Here is an 18763-nt window from a genome sequence, read left to right on the forward strand (position 1 = left end):
TTACAGAGAATGGTCCGAAAAAGAAAAAACATCCAGTGAGCGGCAGTTCTGTGGGCGGAAATGCCTTGTTGATGCCAGAGGTCAGAGGAGAATGGCCAGACTGGTTCGAGCTGATAGAAGGGCAACAGTGACTCAAATAACCACGCGTTACAACCAAGGTGGGCATAAGAGCATCTCTGAACGCACAGTACGTCCAACTTTGAGGCAGATGGGCTACAGCAGCAGAAGACCACACCGGGTGCCACTCCTTTCAGCTAAGAACAGGAAACTGAGGCTACAATTTGCACAAGCTCATCGAAATTGGACAATAGAAGATTGGAAAAACGTTGCCTGGTCTGATGAGTCTCGATTTCTGCTGCGACATTCGGATGGTAGGGTCAGAATTTGGCGTCTACAACATGAAAGCATGGATCCATCCTGCCTTGTATCAACGGTTCAGGCTGGTGGTGGTGGTGTCATGGTGTGGGGAATATTTTCTTGGCACTCTTTGGGCCCCTTGGTACCAATTGAGCATGGTTGCAACGCCACAGCCTACCTGAGTATTGTTGCTGACCATGTCTATCCCTTTATGACCACAATGTAACCAACTTCTGATGGCTACTTTCAGCAGGATAAAGCGCCATGTCATAAAGCTGGAATCATCTCAGACTGGTTTCTTGAACATGACAATGAGTTCGCTGTACTCAAATGGCCTCCACAATCACCAGATCTCAATCCAATAGAGCATCTTTGGGATGTGGTGGAACGGGAGATTCGCATCATGGATGTGCAGCCGACAAATCTGCGGCAACTGTGTGATGCCATCATGTCAATATGGACCAAACTCCCTGAGGAATGCTTCCAGCACCTTGTTGAATCTATGCCACGAAGAATTGAGGCAGTTCTGAAGGCAAAAGGGGGTCCAACCCGTTACTAGCATGGGGTACCTAATAAAGTGGCCGGTGAGTGTACACATCAAGTTTGCAATATTGATAACCAAATTGTGATTTGGGCCAAAATTAACCCAGAATGCAAATTGCCAAACGTCTGACCTCTGAGACTTTGCATTAAGCAGTTTCTCCTTCATGCAAAAGAGGCAGTGTTTCTTCTGACAAAGAGAGAAATCACCCAGGAGCCCCATTGACTGGATGTTCTATGATCTACTCTTAATGAGGTGTCATGTAAAGTTTAGATAAGAGGTATGACCTTATTAAACTGTGAGTGAAAGAGTAAAGCAATACCTGGGGAAAATAAATGGCAAGGCTGTATAGAAAGTCATTGTGCCTGTAACATTCATGGGACAAGAGGCCCTCCTTCAGATGTATTACTGACATTTGTGGCTCTATTCGTGCTTCAGAATAAAACGTTGGCAGTATAAAAAATTGGAATGTTGCATTGACTTCAAACTGATTTTATTTTGGCTGTTTCAAAATCAAAATCTGTTAAATAACAAATACACATTAGGTGGGACAGGTGAATTTCGTCCGTTAAGTGCTACTGGGTCTCTTAAAGCAAATTATCCCATAAATGTATGAGTGGACCTGTGATTGCAAGTTGAATTCTGCTGTGAAGGCAACAGGTAAAAGATGATTTTCCTCAAGTCTCTAAAACCAAAAAAAGACAAGCTTTCTAAATCCTGTTTCTTGTTATTCTTGTCTTTTAACTTCATTTCTGACAGCCAATCCAATTAGGCTGGATACGTGCGGGTGTAAAAAAAAAAAGGCAACACGACAAACTTGGAAGATAGATGGCAACCTTTGCTTCATCATTAAAGTCACAATTGCGTCGTATTGAAGTTGAATCCACTGGCATATTACCAGGCGCAGCAAAATGAACTTGGCGCCGTTTGGGGTCGTAACTAATAACCCTCTGCAGTCTCATTGTTTTTGAAAAACTATCTGCAATGCTAGATTGTAATTTTTTGGCGGCCAGTGGTGGAGACCCCATTTGGTTTATCCACCACTGTTAATCAACTTTGTCATTAAAGCAACGGTTTAAATGTTTTTTCTTCTTCTTTTATTAAATAAGGCAAGGTGACTCATCAGCCACCTGACCTTAAAGGCAGTCTCCAGGGACGCGATGTCTGGTCGAGCCCATGGCGGAGTCCTCTGGCGCTGGGGAGGAGTTGACCTGTTGGTAGATGAACGAGTAGAGGCTGACGTCAGGGCGCCGAGTGAGGCAGCTCTTGCACACTGAGCTGTGGTACTGTCCCAGGAGATCATACACCTCCCCTGTGACGAGGAGACAAGGAGATTGTGTATGTGATCTAGTCTCATATCACAGACCACGTTGTTTAAAAGTCTGAGGAGGAAATATTCAAGACCTAATTAATCACATTAATATTGAATTATTGTCCAGTCCAGGGAGATCTGAGCGCAAAAAAGAAAGTCATAAACACAGCTGCGTAGAAACAGGAAGCAGACCGGATGCTTGTTTTCCTTACCTACACAGATCTTTCTCTGAGTAAGGAAAGAGTGCATCTTGTGGACATCTGTCATGAGCTGGCTGTCACCAAAAGTGAAATATGCCACATCTCGGCCCGCCTCAGCAGCTGCCAGCATCTGGAGCAGAGCTGGAGGGAAAGAAGCCTGTGTTGAGACTCCTCCGTGAGAGTGGCAACAAATCTGCTTTATAACAGGTTTTTGTTGAGATCGTTCAAACATAAAAATAAACACATAAAAATATATAAATAATATATATTTTAAAGTCATCCAGCCAGCCTCTGTGGCATGTTCAGTAAAAGTGAAGAAATCCGGGAATAGGTCTCACCCCCACTGAGAAGTCTGGATTAGTTACAAAGGGAAGCCAGGTCTGGCCCCAGGAAGCTGTGAATATTTTAAGAGACTGAAAATACGTCTGCTGATTAATGAACTTTGGGACAGTAGATCTGCATAACTGAATCAACATTTTCAGAAGAGGGCTAAACCTGAATGTCTACACTTCAGCAGTTTCTCTCCCCTGCTCTGTTTCAACTGCTTTTCCCAAGAACGATTTGATAATTAAAAAGTACGAGGCTATCCAAGGCCACAGCCCGAAAGGAAGAAACAGAGGCGCTGCAAACAGTCAGCATAAAATCTCTAAAAGCTCCCCGCTCAGGGACAATGACACGGGGCTGAGACAGAGCGCTGTAATGGATTGATGGACTGGAGGAGGCGATCAATTTCACTATTAATGAAACATATCAACGTTGTCATTAGATTAATGGGAGGAAGACAACGAATCAGGCATAACTAAGTGAACGCATTCCCAAAAGACAAATGATTGGAGCACATTTGCCCAAATAGTCTACTGTCGGGAGCCTGCTTACCTTTCAGACGTGCGTCACCTCCAAAAACCCCACAGCCCCAGTTCCCTGTGGCCACTGTCGCAAGGTTTTGGCTTCGTTCTTCGGGTCGAGCAAAGCCACAGTAGGCCTGGAGGAAGAAAGGCACAGGAAGACCAATAGCTACATGTTAGGGGAATGGAAAATCACAGAGCCGAAAACAATTTTGACATTATTATTATTGTTCTGCAACTAGAAACAAGATCGGTTCAGTGCAAAACATGCGGCAGACATCATTCAGGGCACAAATAAATGACGTGAAATGTATAAGAAGTTCTAGATCCGGCTGGGGAGTGATTTTAATCATTAAAATTATAAATGAAACCGGTTCTCTTTGGATGACATTGGATCAAGACATCAGCCACACAAGGCCGGGCCGTTCAGGTAAGCTGGGAATGACGTGTCATTTTGTGCATGAAGGCGGAATCGGCTCTGACGAGCATCAGGTCCTGGGATCACCATGTTGTTCCACGTCGCTGTTAGAATGTTTTATATTAACCAGGCCTGCGAAAAGGAGCAAAGTACTTCCATTTGCCTGCAGGCAAACGCTTGACACACCATTCACTGCCTGAAAACGTAAAGGTTGGCTGGCCTGGGTGAACATACTTTTTTGACATTGTGTCATATCACACATATTCCATCCATCCAATTGCCATTGCTGTGAATTTGGTGTGGGTTTAAGATATTAGTGACTGCACAGTGTGGACTAATCCCATGCGCACAAACAAGGACATGACGCCATGTCAGATGTCATAAAGACTGTGCAAACAAAACAAGAAGAAGCAAATTAATTAAAAACATTACTGCAGTCAATATTGGTTGAAAATCCATGACTATAGAAGTTTATTATCAAAGAGCACTGGTAGATAGCAAGATGAAAAACACATGTCACTGCCATAAATTATCAAAATTACGAAGGGCATAACCCAGCATAAATACTTTGTGACATATACAATGAAGACACTTACTTAATAGAAAGAAAACAGAGAGGAAAAAAATCTTTAAAAAATAAAATACCTTGTTTAGTTCTCGGTTTAGTTTATCTAGATTAAACTGTTCAAGAAAGTTCTTGAAGTGCAACGCATCGATGGCCACAATCTCAGTGCATCTTCTCTGCCAGCCATCTCTGAAAAAAAAAGAACATTTCATAACATTATCTTATTGAAACATTCATTAAAAATTGAAAGCTGCACAAAAATAAATAAACATCCTTTGTGAAATTAAAAGAGATGATTGAACTTTTCATGATGATAGACTAGAAATATCACCAAATCTGTTCCAATTCAAACGTAAATGTCTCTAAAAATGTATAGTGAAACTATAAAACCTAAAAGTAACCAGGAATCATATTCTGGGGACCATGAATGTTCGTACCAAATAGTTAAAGTCTTGATAAAGTCATGGACTTCCCCCTCATTAGCATAGTCGAAAAGGACTCATTGGGGTTAAACATTACATGTGGTTCTTTGTTAAAGCATCTAGGTGCAATAAGTACCTTGGAGTTGTGTCCTGGTGGCTGCCCCCCCACTCGTAGGTATGAGAATAGCCTGTGTATTTGCTGTACTGCTGGGTACCTGGTAATAACAAACAGGGGCATTAGTCACCCATCACTGCAAAGCATTAACACATCAATTTGCATTTCGAACAATCAAACAAATAAACAGCAAAAATACAAAAGAAAACGAATGATCTGCTAAAAGGTCACTGTTTTAAATATTTCCATTTACATCCAACATTACTTGTTGCCAAAACAATTATTTGGTATAACAAAAGGTTTTTGTGGAGTGTGCAGTGATTCTGCCTCATGTGATTGGACGAAACGAGAGAAGCTGTCTCCTGACAAGAGGAAGGTCAAGTTATTACCCCCCCGTGAAACAACGTGGGAAGCAGCAACCGACCCCCGCCCCCCCCCCAGCCCACAGGGGAGCACTCAGCACCGGTAAGAAAGGGAGCGCAGGGTAGTGAGGCAACAGCACAGTCAAACTGAGGCCACGAATTATCCTCCCATTCATTAGCGCTCATTAGTACCTGGCCGTGGAGAGCACTCGCTGGGATGCTTCAAGCTGCAAAGTGAATGAACCAAGTGATTAGTGGCGGGGCCCTGGTCAGCAGGTATGAGGAGGTGCACAAAGGGGGGAGGGAATCTCCCGAGTAGATTCCACTTGACATTTCTGATAATCAGTCTGCCTCAGACCTTTTTTTAAGTAGTAAGCACAACCTTTAAAACAAAACCGATGAGTGAATGGGCGATACATAACACTACATTTAATATTTACATTGAGTTTTTCAGCCAGATCATCAAAATACTGGCCAAAAACATTAACGTCTGGATTGCTTTGATTATTGGTCACTTAAACTAAAAAAATAAAAAGGAAGGGAACTCTGTTCAAAGTTGTGTAGGCGCCCTTGCAAAGACTTGGAGAGTAAACTGGCATAAACGGAAGGTAAGAGCACAGTGAAATATCTTCTCAGAAGATAATCTCCTGCTGGTTTAAGCTGTTTAATACCAAAATAGCATGAAAATCCATATTTGGGTAAATATTCCGTAGAAAGCTATAAGGTTTGACAAATGCATTACAAGAGTCAATTGGCAAATTAATCAAGCTCCCCGACCCGCTACAGAAAACAACTGTTGTTTGTAACAACATGGAAAGTAGTTAAAGTTACTTTAAGGATACCGTATTTTCGCGACTATAAGGCGCACTGGATTATAAGACGCACTTTCAATGAATCGCCGATTTTAGAATTATTTTCCTATATAGGGCGCACTGGATTATAAGGCGCATAGAATAGAAGATACTGCAGTAAAACGTTTGACTGGGGTTGCGTTATGCATCCACTAGATCGGGCTGTGCTAAATCAAACTTTATTAAGCGTTCTGAAAACTCTTCACTCCCATGGTAACGTTGTTAATGTGGATATTAACAATATCTCTGAACCTCCAACTTTCGTTCTTGATTAATGAAAACATTCTTGGCAAATGCTTTCGTCCATCTTGCACCGAGAGGCAGCGCTGGAACAGACGGTGGCGCCTCGCGGCGGACCGTCAGCTCGATCCCGAAATCCAACTACGAGCTTTTTAACTACAGCAGCTTTAATATACGCTGTTGGAGCTGGAATTACCGCGGCTGCTGGCACCAGACTTTCCCTCCAATGGATCCTCGTTAACCAGTATGGATCAACCACTTGATCCATATATATGGCGCTCCGGATTATAAAGGCGCACTGTCGTTTTATGAGGAAAAAAAATGATTTTAAGTGCGCCTTATAGTTGCGAAAATACGGTACTTTAAAATAAAGCACTGTTAGAAACTAGATAACTAGAAAAATGTAAAGCATGTTAAGTTTACTATAAAATACCACAGACATCGGCATACCTGAAAATAATAACTATGAATACATGACCTTTATTGGTCCTCCAAGAATATCAAACTCGATGATCAACCATATTTGCTTTTGAAATGAACAACCTTTAGGAACAATATGAATTATGATTAAAATTTTTGTATGCACACTGTAGTCATTCAAGCATCATTTTCAATGAGAAGCAGACCAATCTTGGCCAGGGAACGACGTGTTGGGTTTTCAGAAATGATTTCTAGATAACAAATAGGTCACATAAATATACCTGCAGATTTGTCATGAAAGATTGTTCCTTTCATGTGTAAATACATGAGAATAAAGTGTCTCATATTTGTGGTGGATCAGAGACTATAAAAAGGTCACAAGCGCTTCTCATTTTCCTGTTGAGGCTAAAGAGGGAAAATGAGAACGTTTTACTACTGTAGGACTGTTGAGGTCTGATCGTGAACACATGGGGATGAAACGGTTTCACATCTAAAAAAAATAAAACATAGTTTTGTGCAATGAGAAATACATTACATTTAATGTATGAAGATTTTGTTCCAGTCAAGAACAAAAAAATCAAAAAATCAACCACATTTTCTGGTCCGTACTGGCTTCAATGAGTCATATGGCTTCCTCTTGATACCGTTTTGGACTTTTGGCCACCCTGATGGAAGCCATGTATCTAGCAATCATGGACAATTCAATTAGGCTTGGGCACTTTGGCAAATTTCTCAGCATAGGTAAGATCCATTAGCTTTCCTGCTGCATGCCAAGAAACGTACTGCAGGGGGAAACGACTTGCCGCTGAGGGCGTACGCTGCTTTTACAACGGACGGTGACAAGAGATACGGGCAGAGTTTAATAAAGATGATGGAATGGAAGAGTCCATTAGCGGAACAGGTCTTGGGCAGGTCCTCCAGCTATAATTAATTCCGGGACCCAGTAATAAAGTTAAGTGGCGCAAGTAGGGCCGAGGGACAGATGACGGGAGGGAAGTCTGAAGGTGACTGCCGTAGCAAGGAGACCGGTTTGACTGCTGATCAGCAGGGTGGAGGCACCGTCGCCTCACTTCCTGCTCTCATCCAACCCACTCGGTAATGCAATGCTGAGGCGGTTTATCTATTCATGTCTTCATATAAAGAGCACAGCACCATATGCAGGAACACATAACTACTAACAGCCCCCTGCCAAATATATTTACTTGTAAATTATTAATAATAAAAAAAAACTTTGTTTTAAACATATGCAGTGTCGCAAAACATAACATAATTTAACACTCCTATGTGTAAGAGGATGGGCTTAATTATATTGGAATACTAGAACATACATCTATTGGATCTATTTTCCTAACATGTATGTAGACATGACGGTACTTTAAAATAAAAAAGGTACAGTATGTTTTTGTAATCCTACAGTAAAATCCATACGTTAGAAGTTCCTTCAGTCGGTATATATTGTTTTATAACTGGTTAGTCAAATGTAATCAACCTTCTGCCACAGTCTAGACAAACAGCATTCGACGGATAAAAAAAATAAAATAAAAGTGTCAGCTGACATCCGCCCCCTCTGAGTCCAACTCTTGTTACTGGGTCTACTGGCCTCTCCCGACCACTCCATCCTGAAGTATAGTCAGTAAGAATTACTCAACAACAAGACACCAACAGAGCAATCAGGACAGACTGATGAGACTCGCCCTTATGTAGCCAATCAAAAGGGAACATGTGACAAGGACAGATACAGAAAACGGCAATTGCCACCAACATCCTTTTGCCCCTTGCTGAGCCAGAGAGGGGAAAATTGAAGGAGTTTACTTCATGCTGTGTGTCTGTCAAATTAAAGGACAAGCAAAATGAACCCAGGGGCATTATTGATCAGATCTGGATTACTGGAATAAATTACCATTCAACGAAGGAATAGCAAGATTCATTCAGTGGAAATAATTTTCACTAAAGTGGTGGGAGAGTTTAGATCACTGACCTGTGATGATCAGACATTCATTAGGATCCAGGGCTTCGGTGAAGAGGCGAGAGATAATGAGCTCAGGATTGATTAGAAAACGGATTTCCTCTTGGACTAAACCCGATCCAGTGACTCCTCCTCCCACAAACCGATTGGCAAAATCCACCTGCAGATCAAGAGAAAAAGGATAAAGAAAACACTTCAATTCATAAGTGTCCTGTGCTCAGATATTCTTTATACTGGAGCGAATATTATATAGTAAACCAGTAATTGAACAGGAGTAAAACATTACATAAAAGGGTCCTGTGCTCAGATATTCTTTATACTGGAGCGAATATTATATAGTAAACCAGTAATTGAACAGGAGGAAAACATTACATGAAAGGGTCCAATCCCTTTTTCTTTGATTTATAACAGAATCCCTGACAAGCTGATTGGAAACGTGGCCTGGGGTGCGTGCATCACTCAGACATTTGTCCCCCATGCCAAAGTGAGCGCGCCCTGGGAGCTGCACTTAGGTGTGCTGCTGCCAGAAGCAGATTTCAAAAAGAAGAGAGCAGCCACACAGTCCAAAGTAAACATGTCCCTGCAGTCACAACATGTTGCTAAATTGACTGCTGACTGATGCCTGTGATATATGACTCGCCGCTTGTGTGGGCCGATATGTGGGTGACACACATTTACTTCACAATAAAATACACATTTTACTGTCTAAGGTCAGACACAGACATGAAAAGTCTATTTTTTAGTTAAGAAAGCACCCATGTGGAACATTTAATCCTAATTTTAAAAACAGACAGTTGTTGCTCATTGCCCCCTCGGCAGCCCGGAGCGACCCATGAAGAGGCTGCTGAGGGATGAGCAGCATTCTCAGGGTAGATCTCCCCAAACTGGTCACTCAACTCTGGGACAAGCGGGCCATCCTCCAAACTCCGCTTTGACAAGCTGTCAGCAACACCACCCCCACCCACCCACCCGCCCTGCAGAGCATCCATCAATCCGGGCCGCAGCGTGCCCCAGAGTTGGTCATGTGTGCACATCAGCTGTCAGCTTGTGGCAACTGGAGGCAAACAAATGGTGAAAGGCAGAGCGGGGCACCCTGACAGCGCGCAGGACGCGCGGGCCAACGCAGAGAGCAGAGGAGGCTCAGAGGCCTCGACCCCGGTCCCAGCACGCGCTCCCTCTGACGTGTCACGGCCTCCCTCAAAAGGGCCTTTTCAGCAGTAGTAGGCATTCAGGGTGAAAGACCCCAGAATGTTGCGGCTCAGTGATTGACTACATCCGAGGCAAAAGAGGACGGGAACCAAACACAAGACGGGGTATCCGCCAAACTAAGAGCTCCTTCAAACGAAAGTGATTCCGCAAATCAAAGTCCCTCGAAATCACGTTGTCTATCCACAAATGAACACACTTCCCATCCCATGCATCTTACCTGAAGCATTCCATGACCGTCGTCCTCAATGGTCCCTTCACAGGTAATGTGGAGCTTTGTGAGTTGAGTCTGTGAGCTGAAAACACAAAAGAGGATGTTTTCCAGTTCAATCAACTGGAACTGGGGGGATCCGGCTTGCTTTGCAAACACTGGATTGAGCAAACGGCTGGGATTTATGATGGAGGCAAATTGATATATTTTACACTACACCTTTTCCAATTCAGAGGTTTATCCAAGCTTTTCCGTGTGAATGTTACAAGTCCGGTAGGTTCTGGAAATAAACGAGAAGCAAAGTAAGAAATGTTTAATATTGCATACTATCAAGATATTGGTTTGCTATTTGAAAAATAAATCTGTACACCTACTTTGTTCTGTGAAACTTCTGAAATAGCACATTAGGGTTTTCAGTTTCTCAATCTTCATTGAAGAGGAACCCTCAAAAAGCCTGGAGACAAGAGGAGATTATGAATGAAATCTACTTCTTTGTATTAACCTGACTATATTCCTCTTCTAAAAAGATTGAGGACTTTTTAAGCAATTTGGTGGTACATGGCATCGCAGCAGAGTCCGCTAACGGTTAAATAACTACTGCAAAGAAAAGAAAAAAGGACTCTGCAACACCCCCCACTTTGGCCATGTGAGTTCAGCCATGCCTAAACTTTTGATATAAATTGGCTCATCTCTCACTCAGCTTCCCTTTCAGTCACTAGCTATTATACAGGAGTTCCGACGCTGTTACGACAATGTAGTTGCCCCAGGCTTGCCATCACAGAGTCACACTCATGTACCACTTCATAGCACTCGCACAAAAAAAAAAAGAACGAAAAGGGAAACAGGGCTTTCTCTCCTTGGGGGTACATTAAGAAGCCCTGTGTCCCTTTAAAGCAACACAGTCCTCGAGAGGCAAAAGGTCAATCCAGCCCAAAAATATTTCTCACAAACACACACACACACACACACACACACACACACACACACACACACACACACACACACACATAAACAAAACTCTTGTGGTGAGGTGCAGTGAGCGGGTTTGTATGAACTTTCAGCACAAAGTCCAACAACTCGGTCAGTATGAACCTCTATAAAGAACGCCACGGCCTGCCTTACATGCCACAATAAAGAGATAGATTGAGATTGAAAAATGAAGCTAATGACAAAAGGTTGATGCACTAAGAGCCCTTCAGGGAGTCTGAGAAATGCATTCATCCAAGTCTGCTCCTCCATTCATTTCTAGTTTTTGTAGTAACAAATCGTGTGGTCCTCAGGGGCAACGTCTTTGACATAAGCAAGCCACTAGGGAAAGCAGGCTTTTAGGAGCAAGTTGCAATATGGTCTTTGGGGAAGAGAATTTATACACAATTATATAACTTCAATATACCACCCTTGGACGTGAAAAGGTTATGATGTAACTCAAGAAAGGAGGATAAGTGACTGCAGTATGGAGAATCGCTGGGTTTCTTTATCAGGACAAAGAATGAATTCTTAACAGGGAAATCAAGCCTGGAAACAAAGTCTGAAACAGCATTCTTAATAGTAATGTATTTTAGCTTTCTTTTTCATCTAATATTGGGAAACGCAAATGAAGAATACAAAGTTTGCAACTGTCAAGTTTAAATCAAAAGTAATAAAGTAATTAAAAGAGTAAAGAAGTGACTGCTAAAAGCTGGCTCCAAATGAGTGATTTGAGACAATTCTTTCGCATACAGCTGAACTGATGATACTGGTTATCCTTTTAAAATAACAGCAAAATCTATGTGAATGAAATACTGATGCATTGAACTACAGCCTTTTGAAAAATGGCCTCCTCCATTGTTAAAAGCAGCCATCTGAGCCAAAGTTAATCTAATTCCATCCTCCATTTAGGTAATTACACTGCAATGCAGAAAGGGGACAAGACGGAGCAGTGAACCCCCGAGCGGTTGGTCATATATAAAGCTTCTGAAAGAAATTGTTTGGCTCTTAACTACATGTACAGAAAGGTATTTGTTATTCTGGTAAAATCGCAAGAGAAAGTGTATAGTTCTGTGAAGTGAAGTTTCCAGATGCAGTGCTTTAAAGCGTGCGTAGATATTTTTTTAATTGTTTCAGATCAGTGTGTAAAGAATGAGCACAGTCTCCGTTTGTTATAAGACAGTTTTTGCTCAATTTAATGTACTGTAATTTTAAACCCGGCCAGAAGATGAAATGATGACTAAATAAACATATACAGCAGTGCCCCCTCATGGAAATAAACTAGTTGTCACAGCAGCAGCATTTAGAAACGGATTATGTAACTTTAATGGCTTTAAAACTACCACATCCCTACATTACCTGAAGAAGTTGATATCTGGGTAGTTGCCGTATTCATTCCTTCTGGAGTTGCGCCGGGGGAAGGTGCAGAAGAAGGCGTTGGCGAGCAGACATGCCACCTGCTCCTGTGACATGGTGATGGAGTGGTTCACGCCTCCCTTAAGGAGGGGTATTGGCTAGAGGGGGAACAAAAGTACCAATGAGGAAGGTTAAACTCATTTGTTTTGACAATTTGCCAAACAACAGATTGTAGTAGGTTGAACAAATGTGGCAATTTGCCACGACTGCGCTTGTTGAATAATCCATTATAATCACAATCAACATCCAGCTGTGCTCATAAGAGTAAAGGCTGTGGGTTGACAAATAAACACTGCATTTGCATTAGCATTATGCGGTTATGACAACTGGGAGAGCTTCTTTCATTAAAACTATATGCAGACAGGACAAACACACTGTTTGGATACAAGTTGCACAGCCAATATTATAATAAAAAAAGACCAATTTATCTACAACACAGTATAAATGGAGGATAGGATTGATTGAATTCCCTTTGCACGCTGTTTTGCAACTTTTTTTGTTGAAGTCACGTAACAACATATTCATTTCAAGTAAGTGTCTTCATCTCTCCACCTCAAACAGACCAGTTTTCTACTGAATAAATTGAATTTGGAGACCAGAGAATTCGTGTATAGGCATTTTAATTTTATGATGATTACTGGCTGCTTGGCAAAATTACTAAACATAAAAAAGAAAAAACTTTAATGACACTTTCTTTTGGCTGCAAACACTCTGCTCTTCATCAGCAATACGTCAAATATCCAGAAGATCAAGTGGTATTTAAAACATTCAAAAAATGACCATCAATCATCGTTTTACTTATTTCACAAAATATTTTTCATGTCGTGACCTTTGGGATCAACTTGCTGCGGTGATCTGCTGTGTCACAGACGTCGGGGTCTGATGGTTAGTGATGGCGGTTACCTTGGTACAGAGCTCAGATGCTCTCAGTGCTAATTGCACGATGTCTGGCAGCAGGGAGTCAAACAGATGTTCAGCAGCATCAGGCTCCAGGACCTTGGAGAGAGCAAGAGATCTGTTTATGTTTGTTCCTTTGCCACAAAACCCAGCTGTGACATTATTAGCCGTTTGAGTTGATCAGGATGGATAAAATCAACAGCTCGGAGATAAATCAAAATTTCACACATTATTTCCATTTATGAGGAAACAAATCAATGAAATCGAAGTGATACATAAAAATACTCATTTAAAGCACTACCCAAAGCAAATGTAAAAACAGCCAGTGGGAAACTAAAAGCGCAATAACTCATTATTACGTCATGTTGAGCATTAGGACACACATCTTGCTAGCTGGACAGTTAGTCTCCAACGATATTACCGGAAGCCCATTTTAAAGTAACAAACCAATCACCAATGACTCCTCAAAACCGCTTAAACGCAGTGATGTATTTCAACAAATATATCTTACCCTCATTGGCTACAAAATGTCAAAATGATCAATCACAGAGCAATTTCATCTAGGTTGCGCAGTCATGCCAGCTGATTGAATAGTCTTCCTGGAAGAGATGCAAATGACCAAGCGTTTGGAATGGAAAGGACAGCGTGTACCCCAGACCAGAAGCCCCCACTTTTGATTTAGCTGTGGACATTTATGTTATGGCGAAAGAAGCCTGGCTAAACACTGTCATAAGTAATGACCTGGTTGATATCATAAACCGCTCCTATGGGCGTAATAAAGGACGGCAGTTGACAGGGCAAGGAGGAGGATGTGGCTGAGCTAGCATGAGCCCAGCGCTTTAAATCAGCAGAAGACAGTGCATAAAATCAACTAAACCGACACTCTGCATGACTTGATACAGGTCCGTACATCACAGCGAACTGACAAAGTAATCAAGCAAGATGCAGGCGTGCGGGCACGTGAGAAACCAGAGCTGCCAAACAGATTTAAAACAACTCCTGATGCCCCTGTTCCTATTCCCCACGGGTCAGAGCAATAAAGCAATCTGCTTGAGTGAGTCTGTGGACGTGTGACCATGTAAAAATAAAGCACTTGTGTGCTCATAGCCGTAAACACAGCACTGGTTTGCCAGGAAAAGGGAAATTGATAGAAACCAAAAGCTGTCCGTCAACAGCGTTCAGTTATTCATAAGACGTGCGTGCAGAGATGAATATTCAATGAGGGTGCTTGGCCCGTCACTCTGTGCCATCCACGTCTTCTTTCCTCTGACACTCAAAATAAGTGTGCTCCTGTGTCTCCATTTTTGCATCTTGCGGGGCAAAGGTAACGACGTGAAAATTGGGATTACATTGAGCTCCTCGTTATTCACATTTTGCCTCTGTGTTCAATGGAAATAAATCAAACAGTCTTCGTGGAAATTAACAGTGTGCGACAACATTGCAATAAAAAGAAAATAATTAAAGCAAATGTTGTGTGAGCTACAATGGTATATGTGTAGTATACAGTATGTGGCTCTCAACAGTTCCATGAAGCCTCTAACATGAAACACAAATCCTTTCACAATTCTACGGCGAAATTTGCAAGAGTTATAGTGTTTACTGAACCACCAATCAGCACGGATTCAGAATTACCATCATGACTTCAATCAACAGAACAGTGAATGATCAAATGAGCAGAAATGTGTGTGGCACCTCTCTTCAAAACTCAAGTAATAGTTTTGATGGTAGTGGAAACCCTTGCAATATGAAAAGAATCTTTGTAGGCCTATCAACTTTTTTTTTTTTTTACCTCATAGAGTTCCCACCTGGACATGATTTATGGCATGCTTATGGCACACAATTGCTTCAACATTATAAAAGCAGAGTAAAGCTTTCTCTGCAATGTAATGTCAGCCATTTCCATTTCTGACAAGTTACTAAACATGACCTTTTTACAAAAGATTAAATTATTTCTACTAACTCCCACTTGGCTGCTGAGGGTCGTCAGGGCTGCAACATTCGCCTGTGAGAACTCCATTAATGTACGAGAACTCCATTAAAGTACGAAATGATAGAGACACATTTGACGTACTGGCATTTATGACATGAAGAGTTACGTGCACTTCTTTTCTGAGATGTGCAATATTGTAAAAACATGTAGCTGATGTATTCTAGAGGATAAATGCTCCTGCTTTAAGGGGGGGAAAAGCATTTTTTTGTCTACTCCTACAGGCTAAAGATTTGTTATAGAAACACTCATGTCAGAACATGGCCCATCTCTCCAAATGGAAAATTCCCATCCCCTTCACGAGCCAGACAGTAGTACGGCTCTCCGATTCCCTACACTACACAGAGTGCATCAAGACAAAAGATGATGGCGAAATGAGCCAGGAGAAGACACCGACACCTCTGAGTAACAACCAACCTTCTCCTGTAAAGAGAAAGAGTTGGCCTTTCTAACAAAAGCTTTACAATCTCAACCCCTGGAACTCTAAAACAGCCAGATGGCCACACAAGAAGATGAATTACATAGAATTTAACCACAATGTATTAAGTGATGTTACTCTTTTTGTGTAATGCAGAATAATGCCTCATGACAATACAAAACAATCCTTTAACATGTATCTTCCATTTGTCTCTACACTAGAGTTAATGAATTCAATCACTACAAAGCTACTTCATTCACTACTTCTGGGTTCAATGATATTCATAAAACAATCCGTTATCATAACAAAAGTGTTTTCTGTTTACCTTGGTGCAGTACAAACGTAATGCAGTGAAGTCCCATTTCTTGGCCTGCGAAGCACTATATTTTAATATCGCCTCCTGTAACAAACAAATATTAGAGAAAAGTGAAAAGCTAAATTGTTATTTTCAGAAAAACAAGTCAAAAACACAAAATGATGAGTCTCTCTGTTTCTGGGCTTATGGCGCCATCTTATGGTTGGAAGTAGTAATAACAACGACAATGTCTTTACAACAAACTGACACTTGTTTCATTAATTGAAATACATAAGCCCGTGCCTATAAAAGGACAAAGATGAGAAACTTGCCTTCAACTCGGGTTGATTTGAAAATGTCTTGTTTAAAGTCTCCTTAATCAACTCCCACCGACTCTTATTCTGAAGTCCATGTGTTACCTGTGTTAGCAAGAAAGTATAATTTAGTGTTGGCTCACTGCAGGGGATTGTAGGTAAGATTTTCATGTACAAAGAATAATAACGCTGTGCTATATTATTGTTGTGATATAATAATAATAATAATAAAGTACCATCTTTTTCTCCTGCATTTTTGTTCATTCCTGAACATGCAGATTTGAAACATAAAAAGGGAATGTGGACATGTGGCATCATAACTTGAAGACACTACAAGTTAAAGGTGTAGTGATATTTCAATACATATAGAATGGAGTATCCCAGTGTTATAAGACTTATTGGCAGGAATAATAGACAGAATATGCCTTGAACCAGCAATACAATGTTATAGTACTGTTTACATGAGCCATATTAAGCCACTGATGTAGAATCAGTGCAATTAGAAGCAGCCGAGCACAGATTTGTATATGTGTAATTCAGACTTCTTTTTTTACATAATACATTACTGCAATTGTACACTTGGGCTGTTACCTCATCCAGTACAGGAAATAGGTTCGAACTGGAACAAGGCATCTTGACATGGACATCATCCCAAGTATCCTTAAACTTAGCAGGATACGGAACAGGAACTCTACCTCTCCTAAGAAGGTCTGTCTGTCAATGTGATTGAATGAAAATAAATGACATTAGTATACATGCATCTGTGTGGAAACACAACAGTCTTATTGACAATACAACATTGATATGTGAGCAACTGAAAGGATAAGCATTATTTTAATGTTGTTTTTTATGACTCCTGGTCTTCGCATTATTTCTATAATATTCCAAAAGCCCTCAAATATATCCTACTAATGTACAAATTATTAATTAAATAAGCTGACCACCAAACCTGCAAAGATATTGGGTTGACCAATTAAATGACTGTACATTTCCATAATGTAACCACTTGAAATGCTGTGAATACTGATATAACAGAAGAAAGTCTCAAACCCGTATCATCACTGTGTGCTTGCCAGGAACATCCCTCAGCGGAGGAAGCACACTGCCACATTCAGGCATTCTCTTCAGTTCTTTGATTGGCGTCCCCAGCCACTTGACCTGCGGCTCAACAACAGCAGAAGTAGTTTCCTCCTCTGTACCTTGTTCTTCTGGAGACTTATCTGGTGATGTCGTCCCTGAAAAGAAGTCTGTTATTTTTGTATTGTGTTTAGCAGAGCCCTCTGAGCAAGTTTTCGCTTCTTGTTTCTCTGATCCACCATAATTGTGAGACAGGCTCTGCATTAGTCCACCTCCTGCAGAATCTTCAGAAGGTGGTGATACAGGTTTGTCTTCATCCAGATATTGTAGTGACACAGGTTTGTCCTTTTCATCTGCATCAGACAGGATGGCATTTCCAGCATTCCCACCATCCAGACGGCGAGCCGAAGTGCCGTGAAAGCTACAGTCACCGGCCATCTCTACATCCTCTGGGCTTTGGCACACTTTCATTGTACTTGGGTTTTGTGGGGGCTTAACCAGCCATTGATGAAGAGTATTTCTGAACTTCTGTTGGGGACTGGGGTTGAGTCTTCGACGATCACCTTTTGTCTTCAAACCACGCAAACTGACAGCTGCAGTTTTTGGTCGTGTATCCATCTTGGTGCCGTTTTGCTTCCTTTCTTGATCTAGTGTGTCATTATCCTTGTTTTGAATACATGAGGACGGCCCTGTAGAATATAACAATATTATTTTACAAAGAGAGCGACAAATTTAACATTCTTTATATCCCAAACAAATCACCTCGGAGAGAAGATGAAGGAGACGTTGAGGCATTGCTTTCCACCCTTAGTCTTTTTGCTGAAGGTTCAAAGTCCATCAGCGCAGTCATTCTACAAAAGGACAAAGTAACACATGAGACATCGGGAAACGTGCGTTTCTCGGCAGTTCAACCCCAAAACGACACTACATGTATACTCACAACACAACTTGAACAGACACCACGATTGAGGCGTTATTTGATTTTGCCCAGACTTGTTTCTTGGGCAGTCCTTTCTTCAATAGGCGAGAAACCCGTAAAAAAAAGAATGCAGCCATACATGACACACTCTTGGATACTTAACGATGCTGGACAACGGTGTTTTGCATTGCCATATTATTCAGACGTTTTCCTTCGGTCGTAGTGAGTTGTTGTCCAACGGTAGGGTGACAAAACGAAATATGGACAAAACACAGCTTGTGTTAGCTGACGCTCACCTGCTAACTTACACTATAAACTAGCTTAAACGTGTGCTGTTGGTTTTGTGTCCGCGTGTAAACACACAATAATACTTAATACGACGGTTGTTACAAACAGTAACACTGAAACACTTCCGGGATTCAGTGACGTAGTAATCACTAAAA

At 41.4% G+C, this 18763-nt stretch overlaps 1 protein-coding gene across 3 annotated transcripts; it reads right to left on the reverse strand.

Moving 5' to 3' along the window:
• Nucleotides 1-719: 719 nt before the first annotated feature.
• On the reverse strand, nt 720-18731 carry LOC119212795 (poly(ADP-ribose) glycohydrolase). 3 transcript variants are annotated; one of them, XM_037463564.2, is made up of 18 exons: nt 18342-18731; nt 18164-18252; nt 17674-18090; nt 17375-17559; nt 16916-17038; nt 16343-16429; nt 16041-16115; nt 13317-13409; nt 12357-12511; nt 10406-10485; nt 10251-10311; nt 10041-10116; nt 8627-8774; nt 4797-4875; nt 4319-4427; nt 3287-3392; nt 2423-2551; nt 720-2210 (listed from the first exon to the last, which is right to left on the reverse strand). In XM_037463564.2, exons 1-18 carry the CDS (start codon nt 18455-18457, stop codon nt 2035-2037), a joined length of 2304 nt encoding a protein of 767 aa, XP_037319461.2. In that variant the 5' UTR covers nt 18458-18731; the 3' UTR covers nt 720-2034. The 3 variants fall into 3 exon arrangements, with proteins under 3 accessions (XP_037319461.2, XP_037319460.2, XP_062415972.1); XM_037463563.2 differs by having other exon boundaries at nt 17375-18090; XM_062559988.1 differs by lacking the exons at nt 720-2210; nt 2423-2551; nt 3287-3392 and adding an exon at nt 3400-3805 and having other exon boundaries at nt 17375-18090.
• Between the last annotated feature and the right edge of the window lie 32 nt (nt 18732-18763).

This window comes from Pungitius pungitius, chromosome 21 (genome assembly GCF_949316345.1).
Source record: "Pungitius pungitius chromosome 21, fPunPun2.1, whole genome shotgun sequence".
Taxonomy (NCBI): Eukaryota; Metazoa; Chordata; class Actinopteri; order Perciformes; family Gasterosteidae; genus Pungitius; species Pungitius pungitius.

Coding starts and splice junctions, on each gene's coding strand:
- LOC119212795 (XM_037463563.2), bottom strand. CDS start 18,457: ATGGCTGCATTCTTTTTTTTACGGGTTTCTCGCCTATTGAAGAAAGGA. Junction 16,430..16,915: donor TATTTCCTGTACTGGATGAG/GTAACAGCCCAA, acceptor TTGCTAACACAG/GTAACACATGGACTTCAGAA. Junction 10,312..10,405: donor CAGAAGTTTCACAGAACAAA/GTAGGTGTACAG, acceptor GTTTATTTCCAG/AACCTACCGGACTTGTAACA.